Source organism: Suncus etruscus, chromosome 5 (genome assembly GCF_024139225.1).
Source record: "Suncus etruscus isolate mSunEtr1 chromosome 5, mSunEtr1.pri.cur, whole genome shotgun sequence".
NCBI classification, from domain to species: domain Eukaryota; kingdom Metazoa; phylum Chordata; class Mammalia; order Eulipotyphla; family Soricidae; genus Suncus; species Suncus etruscus.
In genome coordinates, this window is record NC_064852.1 from 101,081,437 (window position 1) to 101,103,404 (window position 21,968).

Sequence of the window (21,968 nt, forward strand, 5' to 3'; positions counted from 1 at the left end):
TAAAATTACATAATAATCATATCAGTAACCAATTTTTCAAGCCCTCAAAAATATATGTACGTTTTATTTAAGCACTAACTGAAATACTTTTCTGCAGGTTATTGCTTCAAGATAATCAAAATGTGGAAGCCCTAAGAATACTGGCTCTTTACTATTTGTGTAGAGAAGGGGATATAGAGAAGGTAAGTTGTACTATGGAACTTATGACTCTTGTATAACATATGCAGTTAGTTTTACATACCTAAGCACATATATGAGGGCAATTGAAATCATCTTTAGAATGTTTTTACAGTCTTTAGTTCATCTTAAAAATACACACTACTAAATTAGTGAGCTACTTTAAAAAATGAAAGCAGAAATATCTTAAGAGTTAAAATTGCCGTTGAGGAAGCCTGAGAGTTAACATAGTAGGCTGGGCATGTGCCTTGCAAGCCTCCACCTGAGTTTGATCCCTGATACCTTCTAACTGTTCCAGAAGTGATCCCTGAGTGCAGAGCTCAGAATAAGCCCTGAGCACCACCATGCATGGCCCAAAAATCAAACAAAAATATTGTCTTTAAAATTTCCTTAAATTATTAGCTATAATTTTTTCTATTTAATATTACCATGTACATATATGATTAATGTATATTTTTAGCCAATGTGTTTAACTTAAATATAAGGCTTAGGATGAAGTTATATAGAACCTTATAAAAAGATGCATGTTTTTTTAGCAATGAGCACTTTGACTAGATAGTGGATGATGCAATGCTAAAATTCAGTATGAAGTAAATAGATTTCCATTGTTTTTACTTGGGTTAAGTTTTTCAGTGCAATAACATTTAATAATTATTAGGAAATTTTTAGAACATTTTAGTAGGAACAACTCTTCAGTAAAGTTTCTAAGTATTGAAACTAATCATGTCAAGTATTTTAAGGGCTTTTTAATTAGAGAATATTTTCATTGTAAACCAGGCAATACAGGTAAGCCAAAGATGGATATTATTATATAATAATAATATTTGTAAATATGTTGTATTCATGTATTATGCCAAGATCTAATGGGGTTAGGATGGAGGATAACTATTTGAATCATGATCTACCCAAAATATTTTATTTAATAAAAGATATTAAATTTCAAAACCTAGTTCTTTATAATTACAGAGTTTTGGAGAATAGATCATTTTATATGTCTTGTAGCATATAAGAATTTATTGGATGACGGAAAATCTGTTGAAGTGAAGGTCTTTTATAATATTGGATATGTCATGTTTTATGTTTTAGGCTGCCACCAAATTGGAAAATTTAGAAAATGCATTGAATGCCATGGAACCACAAAATGGTGAACTATTTTACAAGATCACAGTAGCCTTCAGCAGAACTGTAAGACTATCTACTATGTTCTAGAGTTGCTTTATCTATAGCTAGGAAAATAAGTATGTAAAAGAGATTGAGATATGAAAGAACATTGTGTAAAGTAAAAATAAAAAATGACAGTATGTATACAAATAAATGTTATTTCTAAGAATGGCAGTTCTGAGGAAATGTGTTTACAATGAGAAGAAACTTTCTAACACTATACCACACAATAGTGTTCATTTCCCTTCACCATTATTTTAGGATCCCCTCCTCAGATCTCCCAATCATGGTAACCTCTATTGTATAGACCAGCTTTTAGTTTCTATTGCTTTGAGCCATTTGTTATTCCCTTACTATGTTTCTTTGTACCGCTCCTATGAGAGAGAGCATTCTGTCCCTTTCCTTCTAACTGTTTTACTCAGCATGATACCTTCCAGTTCCATTCATGTAACAGAGCAAACTGCATGATTTTGTCTTTTCTTATATCCAGGTAGAATTCTATTGTTTATATAGGCCATATATATTTTTTTTAATCTAGTCATCTGTTCTTGTATAATACTTAAAATTTTAAGGAAATTGCCATTCAGGGGGGGATTGGCTATAGGAAATGTATCTTAATCACAAGATACATTTATAGTTAGATTTGTTCTTTGTATATTTTTTAAACTAGTTGAACATGATTTATGTCTGTAAAAGACACATTTGGCATAGGAAATGTCTTTTGTATACTAGGGAAGAAATATTTTTATCACAAGTATCTAATAAAAAAGATAGTGAGATGTGAAATGGAAAAATTTGGTCAATATCTGTAAAAAAAAAAGGGGGGGGGGTTAAAACTTGGCAAGATAGCACGGAGGTAAGGTGTTTGCCTTCCATGTAGAAGGACGGTGGTTTGAATCCCGTCATCCTATATGGTCCCCTGTACCTGCTAGGGGCGATTTCTGAACGTAGAACCAGGAGTAACCCCTGAGCACTGCCGGGTGTGACCCAAAAGCCAAACAAACAAACAAACAAACAAGACAAACAAAAAAACTAGTTAATCTAGAAAAAAATAATAAGGTCAAAAAAGATATACATTAAGTAAATTAAATAATTGGCAAATTGCTGAAAAATTAAGGATTATTAAATAAATAATTTATTGATTTAAAAGGAATTATCAGCTTGTATGAAATTTGCAGGGGGAATAAGACTCTGCTATTGAGAGATAAATTCTGCTAGAGAGATAATATAGTGTGTAGGGGACTTACATTGGTTGCACTTGTCCCTGGTTCAATCCCAACAATACATTAAAATGAATATACTTTCCAAAACAGCTAATTTTCAAAACTATTACTCATTAAGATATTTAACTCCTGATTGGGTATAGTTATTTTTATGTGTCACAGTCTAACAAGTAGAGGTTTTCCTTTGGTTATTAGTTTTATTTCTTTTTCTTCATTTGTTTTTGCAGAATACATATAGGGACACTAAGTGGTAGAACATATGCTTAACATTAAGGAGCCCTAGCTATATATAAAATTTACAATCTAATTTAATTTTTCTCTTTCTAGTGTGGCCGTAATCATCTCATTCTTCAAAAAATTCAGTCATTTCTAGAAAAAGCATTTAGTTTAACCCCCCAACAATCCGAAGTTGCATCGGAACTTGGACATCAGATGATTTTACAAAACAAAGTTAAAGAGGCTTTGAAGTGGTATAAGACTGCCATGACACTTGATGAAACTAGTGTCACTGCATTAATTGGTATGAAAACAATTTTTCCAAATAGTCCTCAAACCGATACAAATAATAATACTTGCCATCAGAATGTGTTTTATGGTTTTCTAAGATTAAACTATTTTCTATTATGTAATTTGAAAAGCATGTATATTTAAAAAAAAGAAAATATTTAATTCTTGTGCTGGAAGCATAGCTCAGCAGTCTGAGCACATACTTTGAAGAGGTGAAGGCCTAGTTTTGGTCCTGGACACTGACTACATGGGCCCTATGCACTGCCCCAAGTATAGAGTCAAGCATATCCCCTGTGTAATGTAGGCATTACTCAAAAACACATGATAACAAGACCATAGGGTCTTAGATAGTAGTGTGAAAGATCTTTATGAGGTATATCAGACAAATTGCAAATTAATTAACAAGCTACTCTATTTCTTTTCTTGTTTAAAATTTTTTAAATATATTTAATATTAATCTTCAATTTTTATTTATTTTTGGTTTTGGGCCACACCCAGTGATGCTCAGGGTTTACTCTGGACTATGCACTCAGAAATTGCTTCTGGCTTGGGGGACATTATGGGTTGCCAGGGTATCGACCCAGGGTCTGTCCTAGGGGTTAGCGTGTGTAAGGCAAATGCCCTACCGCTTGCACCACCTCTCCGGCCCCAATCTTTAATCTTCTTTTTGGGTGGGGGCACACCTGGTGTCGCTCAGGGGTTACTCCTGCCTATGTGCTCAGAAATCGCTCCTGGCTTGGGGGACCATATGGAATGCCAGGGGATCAAACTGTGGTTCATCCTAGGCTAGTGCGGGCATGGCAAGTGCCTTACCGCTTGCTCCACCACACTGGCCCCACAGTCTTCAGTGTTTTATGGGAAATGCAGCTTATTAATTTTCTCTTAGCCTCAAGTGTGTATACCTGACTTGATGTGAAGTGTGACTGTTTGTCTGCTTTGCTTTTAGGTTTTATTCAATGTCAACTAATAGAAGGGCAAATACAGGAAGCTGATCAGCAGCTAGAATTTCTTAATGAAATTCAGGAGTCTATTGGAAAATCTGCGGTACAGTACTTTACACTTTTTATATATAAATGCATTGCATTTACCTCCATGGAAAATTATGTTTAAAAAAAAAACCTCCTTAGCAGCAGATATAGAACAGGAAAGTCACTTGGTTTTCTATGACCCTAATTCAAATCCTTTGTACCACATATGTCACCTGACCATTGCCAGTGGTCATGTCTAAGCACAGAGCCAGGATTTGCTCCTAATTACCAATTAGATGTAGCCCCAAAACAAGCGAAAAACCAAAAACCTGCTTTTGCAGGGTTTTTAAGTCCATTTCAGTTAAGCTAATACTTAAGTTTTGTTATTGAATATAAATAGCACCTCATAGGATTTTGAAATCTAAGTGGAAATAAGTGCCCTTCTGATTGCAAAAGAATGACTTTTGAAAACTTATTTTCCAGGAATTGACATATTTATATGCAGTTCTCGCTATGAAGAAAAAGAAACGGCAAAAAGTTATTAATTTGTTAAATGATGTCCTAGACATTCATTTTGCACACTTAGAAGATTTACCTCTTGGCATACAGTACTTTGAGAAGTTAAATCCTGATTTTTTGTTAGAAGTTATTACAGAATATCTGAATTTCTGTCCAATGCAGGTAAATAATTCTGGGGACTTACTTCTAAATATATATTTAAATAATGAATAGGAGGTACTAATTAGTTGCCTTTCAAATGTTGGGCAACATAGAATGGTAGTATTTGTATCTGTATTAAGTGAATTAATTTTTAGTAGGAATGTTTATAATATTAAAAATCAAATTATTGGTTTATAAATACTTATCTGTAACTAAAGACAAAATTTAATATGTAACTTAAAGTGTGTTAGAACTTCAGATTTTCACTATATATATATATATATACCCAAATATATATGGTTCTATAAATCAATTGTTAGTTTTAATATTTGCCTGTCCAACTTATGAATATACACAGCTATATTTTTCATACGTATATATAATTTTTGTTTTTGGTTTTCTGGTTTTTTGAAGCACACTTGGCAGCGCTCAGGAGTTTCTCCTGGCTCTATGCTCAGAAATTGCTCCTGGCAGGTTCAGGGGACCATATGGGATGTCAGGATTTGAACCACCATCCTTCTGCATGCAAGGCAAATGCCCTACCTCCATGCTATCTCTCCAGCCCCTGTTTTTCTTATATAGCTATATTTATTAGACTGTATTTCCATACTAAAATCACACTGTTAAAAAATATCTGGGCTCAGGGAGTTACTATAGCAGGTAGGATTTTTGCCTTACATGTTGCAGGCCTGGATTTGACCTCCACCAACTGTATAGTCCCCCCAAGCTTGCCAGGAAGTGATTCCTGACTGCAAAGTCAGGAGTAAGCTCTGAGCACCACCATGGTATGTGGCCCCCAAACCAAAGCAAACAAAAGTTCTAAGTTCTGACAATTACACTTTTGGACCCAAGAATAGGATTTTTTATTTATTATTAAGAAATTATTTCTTCTGATTAATTTTATAACTTTAGTTTATTATATCCTTTTATAATCTAATTGTATTTTTACTTTCAGACTTGAACTTTTTTTTTTGTAATTTTTATTATAACACCAGATTTAAAAGTTATTCTAAATACAGTTGTTTCAGTCATTAAATATTCACTAGTGTCCCCAGTCTCCCAACCATTACCACACCCTGCCTCCATGCAGGCACAAACAAAATTACTTTATATTGCGGTCATATTTGTTTGAATATTTAGCTTTATAATTGCTTAACATCCTGGTGTACCTGAATTGTCTTCAATCAACCGTTCCTGTTGTCATCTGTCTTTCTCCTCTCTTCCTCCTCTCTCTGCTGCTCTTTCTTTCCTTCTCCCATCTATAATCTAAGGCCAAGAGTTTTCTAGGCATCCTCTTTTACTCCATTGCTTACCTTATCCAGGTATTCTAAATATTAAAATATAAGTGATATAATCCATATATAAACAAATTTTGTGACTTCATTTTTCTAACAGCTGCCTAGTATTCGATTGTATAGATATACCACAGTTTTTTTAACCACTCATCTATTGTTGGGCATCTGGGTTGTTTCCAAATTCTGGCTGTTTATTTTCTTTGGCTTGTTTATACACAGTTTTTGTTTGTTTTTTTCCAAATGTTACCCACTTATGTCAGAAAACATAGAACCTCATCATATTATCTACATAAATTTGCATATTTTCCCTTTCTCATTATGCTGAAAGAATTAAGAATTTACTCCATCTCTACTCTTTTTGTTTTATTATATTTTGGGGGGCCACACCCAGTTATGATCAGGTTTCCCTACCTGTGCACTCAGAAATTACTCCTAGCAGGCTCAGGGAACCTTTTGGGATGCCAGGAATCGAACCCAGATCAGCTGTATGCAAGGCAAGCACCCTATTTGTTGTACTATTGCTATATCCCCTCCATATGTAAAACATGAATTCTGATATTCATCAAACATTCATAAAGGTCTTTCAAGCAATTCAAAAAGATGAAAAATTAAACTGAAATAAAATTATTAAAGATATATAATGCAAAATTTTTATATTGATTATACATATATAAAATGTAAAATGTTAGATTCTAGGCATCACTGAGTGTTACAGAAATTCTTTTGAGCATGTGTTTTTGTATAATGAGTAGATTTGTAATTTGTATAATGAGTAGATTTTTTTTTCAGGAGTAATTGTTCATGGTAGGAGTTATTGTCATCTCTGATTGTATGTGTGGGATATAGACTTCTTTATCTAATACAGAAATGCTATTAGTAGTTCAAAACAGGGAGAACAAATATTCAATATTTAAATTCTCATTTATTTCTGTATTGTGATTAGGTATGAATAGATAAGATTGGCTGACTAGACAGGCATAAACTCATTTTCTAGTACTGCGTTAGTGATCAAACTCACTGTTAATTAAAAAGAAAATATATTTGAGAGCTTACCACATGACTGGGCTAAAAAATGACTATGACGATTTGAGACATTTGTATAAGAGCGTGTTCTGTTTTCTCTTTTCTGCAAAGACAAAATACAATTGCTCAAAAATCTGGCATTGTATCCTCGGGGCTAGTGAAAGTTACTGACTTGAGTAAGTCACAAGGCAGAATGAGAACTAGAGTGCACATTGCTTGACTCCATTACAGCAAGCAATGTTAGCAGACTCTATTACAGCAAGCAATGTTAGCACTTTCTTTCTTATGAAGTTATGTTTCCTTTGTAAAGTATTTGAAGATATATGCTCATTTTGTGTTACTAAATCAGTAATTGTAAATCATTTTCAAAACTGTTCATGCTGCACTATAGCTAATATTCAGATAATCTGTTCATATGCCCCAGGGAGAGAAGATGGTGTTAGTCAAGCCATAGAAAGGGCTCAGGGTAACAAAGTAAGAATCATTTTAGAAAAAAAATGTATAGCTTAGTTACTTACATTATAATTTATATGTATTGTTTGGGGCTATATACTATTGTAAACTTTAAAAAATGATGTGAAATTTTCTTTTGTTTAGCCTGCAAGCCCTGGGCAACCACTTTGTCCACTTCTCAGACGTTGTATCTTAATTCTGGAGACAGTAGTGAGAACTGTACCAGGTCTTCTGCAAGCAGTCTTTCTCATAGCAAAGGTGAAGTATTTGTCAGGTAAGATATGCCTGAAAATTCTCTTTATGGAGCAAAATAATCGTAAAAAAACAGCATTCAATGGACAGAGGGAATAAACTCAAAATGTAAGTTTTACAAATACACAAATTTAATTTTAATTTAATTAATATTCTAATTTTAATCTAACGTTTTTGCACTGATAACTTTACTGTAAACTTTTGGAGTTCAAGTAAATTGTTGGGACAAAAGGTAAATTGTGGGGCCAGAGCGGTGGCAGTGGGGGTAAGGCATCTTGCCCATGCTAGCCTAGGACGGACTGTGGTTCAATCCCCCAGCATCTCATATGGTCATCTAAGCCAGGAGTGATTTTTGAGCGTATAGCCAGGGGTAACTCCTGAGCATCACCGGGTGTGGCCCAAAAACAAAACAAGAAGTAAATTGTTCGGATAAATTGTTGTACTGTTTTAGAAGAGTCCATCTGATGTTATTCAAGTCTGGCAATACCCTTTCAGTCTTTAATTCATAGTTGTTTATACAGTAGCATAACTAGACACAATATTTACAAGATTTCTGGCTAATATGAAATGTCTGAATAAACTAAAATCCCTGTTTATTTTGTCTGATAAAACTTAAGGAAAGAAACTTTGAGAGTGAGAGAGACCTCATGATCAAGGGTGTTAAAACAATGCATGCAGAAAGCCCCAGTTTGATCCTAAGCGTTACATGGTCCCCTAAGCATCAAGTGGTCAATATCCTCTGCATACTTCTGAGTATTGCCTGAAAACCAAAAAAAAAATAAAGGACCTAGCTATAACATTAGGTTTTTAGAACAAGTGTCTATATTTATAAAAATAGATCACCCTATATTGCTTATGAACATTTATTTTTGCTGGCTGGATGCTTGTATGCAAAACACATTAAGTTTGTAAAGTTATAAGTATCACACATTAATATAATAGTAATAACTTAATCTCAAATGATTTATATGCATAAGAGTTGTGAGATTGATATTGCTAATTCTTTTAGAATTGGTTTAAATTATTGAAAAAAAACTCATGGGGCTAGGGATGTGTTTGATGGTAGTTTACTTATACTTATCATCTGTGAGGTTCTGGAGTCAGTCTCTGAGACCCAAAAGAGAAAATAAATATATAAATAAATAAATCCTATGATCTCAGCTTCTTGTTATGTCTGTAAAATATTCTATTTATAAGAAATAATCTTGTAATGCCTACTTCTGGTTCAGTTTTGCTGTTGAATCACATAACATTTCTACCAAGTTGGGGTAGGTAATCAAAGACTTTGAGTTCTGAGATTGATTAAATATTCATTTGATATTAGATATAAATCTGTCTTAATATAGCAATTTAGAAAACTATAGCAATTTAGAAAAAATCTAGATAGATATAGCAATATTATAATATGTTTTATTGATATATATATAAATCTGATAGAATATAGCAGTTGATAAGATCTTTAGGAATCAAAGTCTTATTAAACACTCATGTATTAGGATAAAGAGCCTCCTTGAACAATTGAAATCATGTTGACATGTCCTGTAGCATAATTTTTACTAAATTGCCACTAAGAGCCAATCTTCATCATTTTTCCTTCAGGCTATCCTCAGACCCAGCCACAGATTCTGAAGTTCCTAGGTCTCTTTGCACTTGTGACAAGTTGTTTACAAATGTGAGAATTTTATAAATTAACTAAAATGGTTCATAGAGCCCAGGAAAGTATCATATTTACTATTAGAGTTGTATTATAGTCAAGGAATCAGAAAATGGGATATGCATAAGGCAAGGTCAGGAAGGATACCATAGATGAAGCTCCCAATAATCTTTTCCTACGGAATGAGAACACAGCAGCTTTCCAGTACACTGATGTTGTGATGAGACTGATAGCTTTAACCCCCATAAAAAAAAAACTCTGCCAATGTTTTCCCCTCCTCTTACTTGCAAAGCAGTAAAGTCCAAACCACCTGGTTGGATTTTCTGACTTGTCCAGCCCCCAGTCATGATTAGCATATACTATCAGGATCTCTACATATAACAAAGAACCTCTCTCTTTGGGAAATTTCAAAATTGAGAGGTTTCCTCCCTATAACATGGGACATACGAAGATAAAATGCTTATCATGCAGGACCCTGGAAAAGGGAGATATGTGTGATAAAAATGTATTTCACTTTTTCCCAAGATTAATTGGATTGCTTTTAGATATGAAGATGATGTCTATGTGATCATTGTTTATGATGACCTCATTTTCTCCAGCAGTATAGGCCCATTTTTTAAATGATATCTTTATTTAAACACCATGATTACAAACATGTTGTGGCTGAGTTTTAATCACAAAAGAACAACCCTTTTCACCAGTGTAACATTCCCTCCCCCTGACCCCTTCCTTGCCTTTAAGCAAGACAGGCATTCTACTCTCACTTCTTAACTTTGTCATGATAGTTGTTAGTGTAGTTATTTCTCTAATTGCACTAACCACTTTTTGTGGTGAGCTTCATATCATGAGCCAGACCTTCCAGCCCTCATATCTATTGTCTCTGGGCATTATTACAATAATGTTTTTTTTAGTTTTCTTAAAACCCATAGATCAATAAGACTATTCTGTGTCTTTCTCCTTCTGACTTATTTTACTCAGCATAATAGTTTTCATGTCTATCTATGTATAGGAAAATTTTGTAACTTAATCTGTTCTGACGGCTGCATAATATTTTATAATATTCCATTATGTATAACCACATTTTCTTTAGCCATTCATCTGTTTAAGAGCATCTTGGTTGTTTCCAGAGTCTGGCTGTTGAAAAAGCGCTGCAATAAATATAGGTATGCAGAAGGCATTTTTGTATTGCATTTTTGTGTTCCTAGGATATATCCCTGGGAGTAGTATATCTGGATCAAATGGAAGCTCAATTTCCAGTTTGAGGAATCTCCATATTGTTTTCCATAAAGGCTAGATTAGACAGCATTCCCACCAGCAGTGAATGAGAGTTTTTTCTCTCCACATTCCCTCGAGCACAGCTTGTTCTTGTTCTTTTTGTTGTGTGCCAATCTTTGTAAAGTGAGATGATATCTCATCATTGTTTTGATTTGCATTTCCCTGATCATTAATGATGTGGAGCATTTTTTTCTGTGCCTTTTGACCAATTATATTTCTACTTTGAGAAAGTGTCTGTTCATTTCTTTTTATTTATTGACGGGGTTAGTTTTTTTTTTTTCTTGTTTTGTTTGTACCTTGTATATCTTAGATATTAGTCGTTTATCTGATGGGTATTGGGTGAAGAGCTTCTCCCATTTTGTGGGTAGCTTTTGTATCCCTGTCACTATTTCCTTTGAGATGCAGAAACCTCTCAGCTTAATATACTTCAATCTTTTTATCTCCGCTTCCACTTGTTAAGATAGTGATGCTTCCTCCTTGAAGATGCCTTTAGTCTCAATATTATGGAGTGTTTTACCAATATATTCTATATACCTTATGGTTTTGGGTCTGATATCAAGTTTTTAATCCATTTGGATTTGACCTTTGTACATTACACCCATTTCTTATTCTTAAATAGTTATCAACCTTTTGATTACTAATCTAAATATCCTTCCATCTCACTCTTTTTATCTGTTATTAGTATAGTTCTTTTCATTAGTTTGTTATTTCCAAATTGATATTCTGTGTACTTGCCCAGTAGTAATTATTTTCCTCAATTAATCCTAATAATCCTCCTTCTTCCTAAGAGAATATGAGGGTGAAAATTTGGATTAAAAAATATGATGGGGGGGCCAGAGCAGTGGTGCAAGCAGTAGGGCATCTGCCGTACATGTGCTAACCTAGGACAGACCACCATTTGATCCCTTGGTGTCCCATATGGTCCCCCAAGCCAGGAGTGATTTCTGAGTGCATAGCCAAGAGTAACCCCTGAGTGTCACCAGGTGTGGCCCAAAAAGCAAAACAAAACCCAAAAAATATGTTGGGGAGGATGGAGATGGGGGCCATTGGTGGTTGGGTAGGTTTTATGGGTGAAAGTCGGGGTGTTCTTTTTTATAACTGAAACTCAAATGCAAACACTTTTGTAATTATGGTGCTTAAATATACTATTAAATATGCTTAATTTCTTCATTTTTTTATCTAATATTTCTAAATATAGCAATATTTACTAAGTTATTTTGCCATATTGTTGTCCATTATTCTTTGTCTTTAGGAAAAAGTTTTAATTGGATTTTTGTTTTTAGTAGACCAAGATTTTAGGAAAATGGGAAACTAACTTTAAGCTTTAAATTAGTTGAGATGTTATAAAGTTAAGGAGAGTTATTAAATAGAAAATAATTTGAGGTCTCTTTTTCCTCTATTATCCTAGCAATGTTGAATGAGGTATTGATCTAACTTTGAGATGACTAAATGCATGTTACTTTCACAAGAAATTTCTTACACATGGAATCTGTTATATCTCTGAAGGGCCTCTCCCTACCTCATCTTCTGCCCCTGTATGATTTCATACTTCTGATAACTTTATTTTATTTATTTATTTATTTATTTATTTATTTATTTATTTATTTATTTATTTATGTTTGGTCTGGCAGCCACACTCAGCAGAGCTAAAGGCTTTCTCCTGACTCTGCACACAGGGGTCACTCCTGACTGGGCCCAGGGGGCCTTATAGGTTACCAGGGATTGAATTTCAGTTAGCTTCTTGCAAGACAAGCACCCTACCCACTATACTATCTCTCTGACCCTAATTCTAGTCACTTTAAACTGAATAATTCCCTTTTAGAATTGACTCCCAGATGTGCAGTAGATGTTTTTCCAAAAACATGTACTATTTTAGTTGATATTTAAAAGGCATTTGAAATCTGATTCATTTTTCTGAACCTTTAAAAACTATCTGTATACATGTTTTATTATTGTATATGCAACAATACAATCTCTGGCTAGAGCTAGTACTAGACAAATCCTTTTTGTTAGTGTAATACTGTAGTAATCAGTTTAAATTTCTGTGTATTGTGTAATTTAATCATAAATAAATTTAATCATAAATAAAATATTTTGACAAAGAATGTAAATACTAACCACTTATAAACCCCTCAATATGAATTTTTGTCAGACTTACATATATTGTTCTTCATTAAGACTATGTAAACTGGTCTGCCTGTGTTTCTGAATACCTGAAGGACTTCAGAGGCCTAGGGAGCGCACCCTCAAAAAACTGCATTTTGAAGCTGCCCAGTGAGTAAATTCAGGCTGTGAGGGTCGCCGTCCAATAAGGTGAGCTCTCTGGCCTGAGGAGGCTCCACCCTGCTGTGCCTTTGTTCACTCTGAGGACTTCAAGGGAAACATCTCCTGTGCCTGTCTGCCTGTGTTTCTGAATACCTGAAGGTCTCTTCAGAGGCCTAGGGAGCGCACCCCCAAAAAACTGTCAACTAGAGGCTGCAGAAGAGCACTTCCGCAAAGTGGCCGCGAACTCTTTCTAACCAATGAACCCCAACACAACTCGCAGGAAAAACCACACTACAAGCGTGACAATGGGGAAACCTCGCAGGCAAAAACCATGCACAGAGAATGAAGACGAAAGCTCGGATGACCTAATAAATTCCAACCACCTGATTAACCTCTCGGATAAGGTACTTAAAATATCAATATGGAAGATGTTTGAAGAACTCAAAGAAAGCGTAGATTGATCTGAACAGAAAACAAAGACAGAAATCAGAAAACTCCAAACTAAAATAACAGATCTGAAAAACACGGTAGCTCAACTGAAAACCTCACTGGATGGCCTCGCCAGCAGGGTAATAGCAGCTGAAGAGACAATAGGAGTATTGGAAGATGTGATGCAGAAAAACTCAACACAACAGAATAAATTGGAAAAGAACCTTAAGACAAATGGAAACCTTAAGGCAATGGAAAAAGTACTCAAGGAATGTGAACAGAAGAAAATAGAAATCTTTTATAAACTCATCAGAAACAACATAAGAATCATTGGAGTCCCAAGACCCAGGTAGGAGATCTACAGGAAGAATCAACTGTCAAAGACATCATCAAAGAGATACTCCCAGAGTTAAATAATACATGCAATCAAATCCTACATGCCCAAAGAGTACCAGCTAAAAGAGACCCAAAGAAAAGCATCCCAAGACACATCCTCGTTACAATGACAAATCTCACAGATAGAGATAGAATATTGAAAGCAAGATCAAAAAGGGCAATTACATTCAAAGGAGTTTCCCTAAGACTTGTAGCAGACATGTCACAAGAAACTATCAAGGCTAGAAGACAGGGGTGGGATATTGTGACAAGACTGAATGAAATGAATGCCTCACCGAGAATACTGCACCCAGCCCAACTCATGTTCAGGTTTGAAGGAAGAATACATAGCTTCATGGATAAACAACAGCTCAGAAACTTCACAGATGATAAACCAGCCTTAAAGGAAAAACTGACAGGTCTACTCTAAGACAAGAGAGACCAACAAACACAGCAAACTTATCTACAAAGATGACATTAAATCCTATGACAATCATCTCCCTCAATGTCAGTGGACTAAATTCACCAATTAAAAGTCAAAATGGGTCAAAAAGATGAATCTAACCTTCTGCTGCCTACAAGAAACACATCTGAATAGTCAGAACAAACATAGACTCAAAATCAAAGGCTGAAGGACAATCATCCAAGCAAACAACACCCTCAAAAAAGCTGCGGTGGCCATATTAATATCTGATGATACCAACTTTATACTCAGAAATATGGTAAGGAACAAAGATGGACACTATGTACTAATCAAGGGATATATGTAACAGGAAGAAATCAGACTATTAAACATATGTACCCAATGAGAGACCAGCACATTATCTAATACAATTACTGACAAATCTGAAAGGAGACATCAATAATAACACAATAAATGTGGGAGACCTCAACACGCCCTATCAACACTTGATAGGTCAACCAGACTGAAACTCAACAAAAACATACTAGCCCTGAAGAGAGTAATGAAAGAAAGAGGACTAGTAGATAGATATAGGACAGTCCATCCCAAAAAACCTGGATACACATTCTTCTCCAATGTACATGGATCATTCTCCAGGATAGACTACTTGCTGACACATAAAACATACCTTCATAAAATCAAGAGAATAGAAATCTTCCACACTACATTTGCTGACCACAAGGCTCTGAAATTAGATGTGAACTACAAAGCTACACAGAAGAAAAATTTTAACAATTGGAAATTAAACACCCTGCTACTGAACAACCGAGATGAACGTCCGAGATGAAATCAAACAGGAAATCAAAACTTTCCTGGAAACAAATGATAATGAAGACACAAACTCCCAGAATCTATGGGACACAGCAAAAGCGGTCCTGAGAGGAAAATTTATAGCTCTACAAGCACACATCAGAAAGGAAGAATGGGCATACCTGAATAACTTAATGACGCAGCTCAAAAATTAGAAAATGACCAACAAAAGGAACCAAAAATAAGGAGACAGAAGGAAATAACAAAACTGAAAGCAGAACTCAATGAAGTGGAAAACCAAAAAACAATCCAAAATCAACGAAAGCAGAAGTTGGTTTTTGAAAAAATAAACAAGATTGATAGACCATTGGCAAAACTCAAAGAGAGAGAGAGAAATCTGTAACCCGTACTAGAAATGAAAAGGGGGAGATCACGACAGATATTGCAGAGATCCAAAGGGTAATCAGAGACTACTTTGAGAAACTTTATGCTATTAAACATGAGAACCTAAAAGAAATGGAGCAATTCTTGGACACCTATAACCTTCCACATTTAAGTAAGGTGGATGTAGCATATCTAAACATCCCCATCACTACTGAGGAAATTGAAACTGTAATCAAACATCTGCCCAAAAAGAAAAGCCCAGGCCAGATGGATTTCCTAATGAATTTTTTCAAATCTTTCAAGAGGAGCTACTACCAATTCTAGCCAGGCTCTTCCATGAAATTGAAAAAACGGGAACACTCCCAAACAGCTTTTATGAAGCCAACATCACCTTGATACCAAAACCAGACAGAGATGCTGCCAAAACAGAAAATTACAGACCAATATCCCTGATGAATGCTGATGCAAAGATCTTCAACAAAATCCTGGCAAATAGGACCCAGTGCATCATCAAGAAGATCATACACTATGACCAAGTTGGTTTCATCCCAGGAATGCAAGGATGGTTTAACATCCGTAAATCTATCAACATCATACACAACATCAAAACAAGAAAAATAAAAATCACATGATCATATCAATAGGTGCAGAGAAAGCATTTGATAAGGTCCAACACCCATTCTTGATCAAAACTCTCAGCAAGATGGGAATGGAAGGAACCTTTCTCAATCTAGTTAAAGCCATCTACCACAAGCCAGTGGCAAATATTATCCTCAATGGAGAAAAACTAAAAGCCTTTCCTCTAAATTCTGGTACAAGACAAGGCTGTCTGCTCTCACCACTCTTCTTCAACGTAGTACTGGAAGTTCTTACTATAGCGATCAGGCAAGAAAAAGATATCAAGGGAATCCAGATAGGAAAGGAAAGTCAAGCTCTCATTGTTTGTAGATGACATGTTACTCTACTTAGAAAACCCTAAAGACTATACCAAAAAGCTTCTAGAAACAATAGACTCATATAGCAAGGTGGCAGGCTACAGAATTAACACACAGAAATCAATGGTCTTTTTATACACCAATAATGATAGGGAAGAGAAGGAAGTCAAGAAGGCAATTCAATTCACATTAGTGCCACACAAACTCATATATCTTGGAGTCAACTTGACCAAAGACATGAAGGACCTATACAAAGAAAACTATAAAGCCCTGCTCCAAGAAATGAGAGAGGACACACGGAAATGGAAACACATACCCTGCTCATGGATTGGCAGGATTAACATCATTAAAATGGCAATAATCCCCAAAGCATTATACAGATTTAATGCGATCCCCTTAAAAATACCCATGACATTCTTCAAAGAAGTGGATCAAACACTTATGAAGTTCATCTGGAAAAATAAACACCCTCGAATAGCTAAAGCACTCCTAGGGAAAAGGAAAATGGGAGGCATTACTTTCCCCAACTTTAAACTGTACTACAAAGCAATAGTTATCAAAACAGCGGATCAGTGGAATAGGCTTGAGTTCTCTGACATTGTCCCCCAGACATACAATTACGTAATTTTTGACAAAGGAGCAAGAAATCCTAAATGGAGTAGGGAAAACCTCTTCAACAAGTGGTGCTGGCAGAACTGGTTAGCCACTTGCAAAAAAGCGAACATAGACCCCAGTTAACATCATGTACGAAGGTAAAATCCAAATGGATTAAAGACCTTGATATCAGACCTGATACCATAAGGCATATAGAACAAGACGTGGGTAAAACGCTCCATGACATTTAGACTAAAGGCATTTTCAAGAAGGAAACTGCACTTTTCAAACAAGTGGAAGCAGAGATCAACAGATGGGAATATATTAAACTGAGAAGCTTTTGCACCTCAAAAGAAATAGTGCCCAGGATACAAGAGTCACCCACCGAGTGGGAGAAACTATTCACTCAACACCCATCAGATAAGGAGCTAATATCCAAAATATACAGGACACTGACAGAACTTTACAAGAAAAAAAACATTTAATCCCATCAAAAAATGGGGAGAAGAAATGAACAGAGTTTTTGATAGAAAAGAAATACAAATGGCCAAAAGGCACATGAAAAAAATGCTCCTCATCACTAATCATCGGGGAGATGCAAATCAAAACAACAATGAGATACCACCTCACACCACACATCACAAAGAATGAGAACAATCAGTGCTGACTGGGATGTGGAGAGAAAGAAACTCTTATCCACTGCTGGTGGGAATGCCATCTAGTCCAACCTCTATGGAAAGCGATATGGAGATTCCTCCAAAATCTGGAAATTGAACTCCCATTTGACCCAGCTATTCCACTCCTAGGGATATACCCTAGGAACAAAAGAATACAGTACAAAAACCCCTTCCTCACACCTATATTTATTGCAGCACTATTCACAATAGCCAGGTTCTGGAAACAACCAAGATGCCCTTCAACAGACGAATGGCTAAAGAAACTGTGGTACATATGCACAATGGAATATTATGCAGCTGTCAGGAGAGATGAAGTCATGAAATTTTCCTATACATGGATGTACATGGAATCTATCATGCTGAGTTAAATAAATCAGAGGGAGAGAGAGAGATGCAGAATAGTCTCACTCATCTATGGGTTTTAAGAAAAATAAAAATCATTTTTGTAACAATCCTCAGAGACAATGAAAGGAGGGCTAGAACTTCCATCTCACTTCATGAAGCTCACCACAAAGAGTGGTGAGTGCAGTTATAGAAATAACTACACAGAAAACTACCATAATCATGTGAATGAATGAGGGAACTGGAAAGCCTGTCTAGAGTACAGGTGGGGGTGGGGTGGGATAGAGAGAGATTTGGGACATTGTTGCTCTGGTGAAGGGGTTGTTCTTTACATGACTGAAACCTAATCACAATCATATATGTAATCAAGATGTTTAAATAAAGGAAAAAAAAGATTAAAGTATTACTTTGGTCAAAATAAAGACTATGTAAACTAATTAATACAGAGAGATAATAAGCCAGGGCATATGAGGAAACTATTTTAAGTTCAAATACCAGAATTGACTGTTATCAGAGCTTTTTCTCTTCTTCGTCATTCAAATTATAATAGTGCTTTATTTCTCTCTGTAGGTGATACTGAAGCAGCTTATAATAACTTGCAGCATTGCTTGGAACACAATCCTTCTTATGCAGATGCTCATCTCTTGATGGCTCAGGTTTTTTTGTGTCAGGAGAAATTCAAATTGTGCTCTCAGTCACTTGAACTTTGCCTGAGCTATAATTTTAAGGTAAGCATTTCAAATTTGTTTAGAGAAACTTGTTACACACCTTCAACCTTTAAAAGATGTTTACATGTTCAACTACTTTATATTTTTACCTGTAATATTTTAAGCAAATATATTTATTAATGGAGAGAAATTAGACTAAGAAGTATGAGTAAAAATTAAGGAAATCTTGGTGAAATTAACAAAACACTATGTTCTTAGCAACCAGATCTGTCGATGCCATCTCCCTCTGAGTAGCTGTTATTCTTAAAAAAACTATATAATGGTATTAATAATAACCAACAGTTATAGTGAGGACTAAATGAATAATGCATATATAGAAAACAGTTGTTAACTTTTTTTTTTAAATATGGAACGCTTCACGAATTTGCGTGTCATCCTTGCGCAGGGGCCATGCTAATCTTCTCTGTATCATTCCAATTTTAGTATATGTGCTGCTGAAGCGAGCACCAATTGTTAAATTTTAAGCAACTTTGCCAAATACTTTTAGACTTTATTTTATTACATGTTTATTTCTTAGACTTTTGTTTTTAGTAATTTTCCTGTCATTGTCAAATAACCCATACGTATTTTTAAAGTTATGTGGTTTGAGGATATAAACCTACTACAGACAAACATTGGACATACTGCAAGTTCAGTTTCAAATCATTGCACTAAGTAGAGTATCATAATAAACAAGTTTAAAAAGCTTTTCCAGTTCTTATAAAATTTATATTTGTATTATACTCCACTGTTTTTGTTTTTTGGGCCACACTCTGGTTACTCCTGGCTCTGCACTTGGAAGTCACTCCTGGTTGTGCTCCAGAAACCTTATGGGATGCCAGGATTCAGCTGCACAGAAGGCAAACACCCTACCCACAGTACTATTGCACTAGCTCCAGTATAGTTTATTCTTTTTAAGTATGTAGTAGCCTTCAGTTTTTAAAAAGCAGGATACATTCTTTTTTTTTTTTTATTTAAACACCTTGATTACATACATGATTGTGTTTGGGTTTCAGTCATAAAAGGAACACCACCCATCACCAGTGCAACATTCCCATCACCCATGTCCCAAATCTCCCTCCTCCCCACCCGACCCCTGCCTGTACTCTAAACAGGCTCTGCATTTCCCTCATACATTCTCAATATTAGGACAGTTCAAAATGTAGTTATTTCTCTAACTAAACTCATCCCTCTTTGTGGTGAGCTTCCTGAGGTGAGCTGGAACTTCCAGCTCTTTTCTCTTTTGTGTCTGAAATTTATTATTGCAAGAATGTCTTTCATTTTTCTTAAAACCCATAGATGAGTGAGACCATTCTGCGTTTTTCTCTCTCTCTCTGACTTATTTCACTCAGCATAATAGATTCTGTGTACATCCATGTATAGGAAAATTTCATGACTTCATCTCTCCTGACAGCTGCATAATATTCCATTGTGTATATGTACCACAGTTTCTTTAGCCATTCGTCTGTTGAAGGGCATCTTGGTTGTTTCCAGAGTCTTGCTATGGTAAATAGTGCTGCAATGAATATAGGTGTAAGGAAGGGATTTTTGTATTGTATTCTTGTGTTTGTAGGGTATATCCCTAAGAGTGAAAGAGCTGGGTCAAATGGGAGCTCGATTTCCAGTTTTTGGAGGAATCTCCATATTGCTTTCCATAAAGGTTGAACTAGACGGCATTCCCACCAGCAGTGGATAAGGGTTCCTTTCTCTCCACATCCCCGCCAGCACTGTTTGTTCTCATTCTTTGTGATGTGTGCCATTCTCTGTGGTGTGAGGTGGTATCTCATTGTTGTTTTGATTTGCATCTCCCTGATGATTAGTGATGTGGAGCATTTCTTCATGTGTCTTTTGGGCATTTGTATTTCTTCTTTGTCAAAGTGTCTGTTCATTTCTTCTCCCCATTTTTTGATGGGATTAAATGTTTTTTTTCTTGAAAATTTCTGTCAGTGCCTTGTATATTTTAGAGATTAGCCCCTTATCTGATGGGTATTGGGTGAATAGTTTCTCCCACTCAGTGGGTGGCTCTTGTATCCTGGGCACTATTTCCTTTGAGGTGCAGAAGCTTCTCAACTTAATATATTCCCATCTGTTAATCTCTGCTTTCACATACATTCTTAATTAAATGTGACACTGAGATATGAAGTAAGTTTGGAAAAAATGGCTAATAGATTTTTCTTCTTTGTCACTGATCTCCAGTTTGTAGAAAAACATAGTATCTACAAAGAACAAAATTCTCAGCACAAGAAAGTGATTTATGCCTATAGATTTTTATCAAAAATAGTTTGTGTTACATCCCATTTTGCCAAGTATAAGAAAAAGTGCTAGATTCCATTGCTTCCTGACTATCTGAAGTCATAAAAGAGCTCTCAAACTTTTGCTTTGTTCACACAATCTTGAGCAGTTTTAGATGAGAGCCCTTGGGGCCAGAGAGATAGCACAGTGGTAAGGCGTTTGCCTTAAACGCAGAAGGACTGTGGTTCAAATCCCGGCATCCCATATGGTCCCCCAGGCCTGCCAGGAGTGATTTCTGAGCATAGAGCCAGGAGTAACCCCTGAGTGCTGCCCAAAAACCAAAAAAAAAAAAAAAAAAAGAATGTAGATGAGAGCCCTTCAGGGGATTGAATTCTTGTTCCAGGCTAGACTTGCAAATGATAATGTTTGCTACTAAAAAGAGCATATTCCATCTCACTAATCTAAATCTCCAAGAAAAGCATCAGCATGACTATACACAAAGCCCATTAGTAAGGCTTAAAAATGTTCTCTTAGCATGGATTTTGGCTTTATTAGCTACCTCATCACCTTAGTTATATTGGTTTACTTTATCACCTCATTCCAGATCTTTTCCTGCCCTTCCTCACTTTCTCTATTCAGTTATTCTCTTGAGTTTTCTATAAAATCTACTGATAGCTGAAATAAAGACTAGAAGCATGTTTTCTGAGCACTTATTTTTGAGTTGTATAAGACCTTGGTTAATGTGTTCAGAAATTTTAATCTGAAAATTTAAAATTAAAAGAAACATAATACCTTTATATCATTACTAGAAGTTCCAGAAAACATATTCCTGAAAACTCAAATAATTTATTAGATTATATATTAGCCTTATAAATGTACTTGTATCTCTTCTGTTATGTAAGCCTTGTAATATATTTGTCTTACAGGAGAATGCTAGGAAGTGGCAAATTCCCAGACTTTATACAGTAAATTAATAGGAATTTAATGAGGACAAAATGAGTTCTTAGATATACAGTCATATATAGATTTTCTTTTAAAATACATCATTACTATTATTTTACTTTGTTGTTATTGTTGGTTTTTTTTGTTTTGTTTTGGGTGGAGGGGTTTAGGGTCATGCCCGGCAATGCTCAGGGGTTACTCAGGATTTGTGCTCAGAAATTGCTC

The 21,968-nt window shown here is 35.4% G+C and overlaps 1 protein-coding gene, 1 long non-coding RNA gene and 1 other non-coding gene across 3 annotated transcripts in view; 1 reads left to right on the forward strand and 2 right to left on the reverse strand.

The window, feature by feature from the left end:
* Positions 1–7,154, reverse strand: part of LOC126009175 (uncharacterized) — a 138,836-nt gene extending 131,682 nt beyond the window's left edge. Inside the window, exon 1 of the long non-coding RNA XR_007495890.1 lies at positions 7,045–7,154. This is a non-coding gene — a long non-coding RNA (uncharacterized LOC126009175). The remainder of the gene's footprint in view (positions 1–7,044) is intronic.
* The window catches only part of TTC21B (tetratricopeptide repeat domain 21B), a 79,990-nt gene that overhangs the window by 10,796 nt on the left and 47,226 nt on the right, over positions 1–21,968 (forward strand). Inside the window, exons 7-13 of the mRNA XM_049773379.1 lie at positions 98–182; positions 1,264–1,362; positions 2,889–3,081; positions 4,015–4,112; positions 4,520–4,717; positions 7,612–7,741; positions 18,433–18,590. Coding sequence (XP_049629336.1) covers positions 98–182; positions 1,264–1,362; positions 2,889–3,081; positions 4,015–4,112; positions 4,520–4,717; positions 7,612–7,741; positions 18,433–18,590 — 961 coding nt within the window. The remainder of the gene's footprint in view (positions 1–97; positions 183–1,263; positions 1,363–2,888; positions 3,082–4,014; positions 4,113–4,519; positions 4,718–7,611; positions 7,742–18,432; positions 18,591–21,968) is intronic.
* Positions 18,931–19,037, reverse strand: LOC126010483 (U6 spliceosomal RNA). Its single transcript, XR_007496510.1, has one exon. It is a non-coding gene; the product is annotated as a U6 spliceosomal RNA (small nuclear RNA).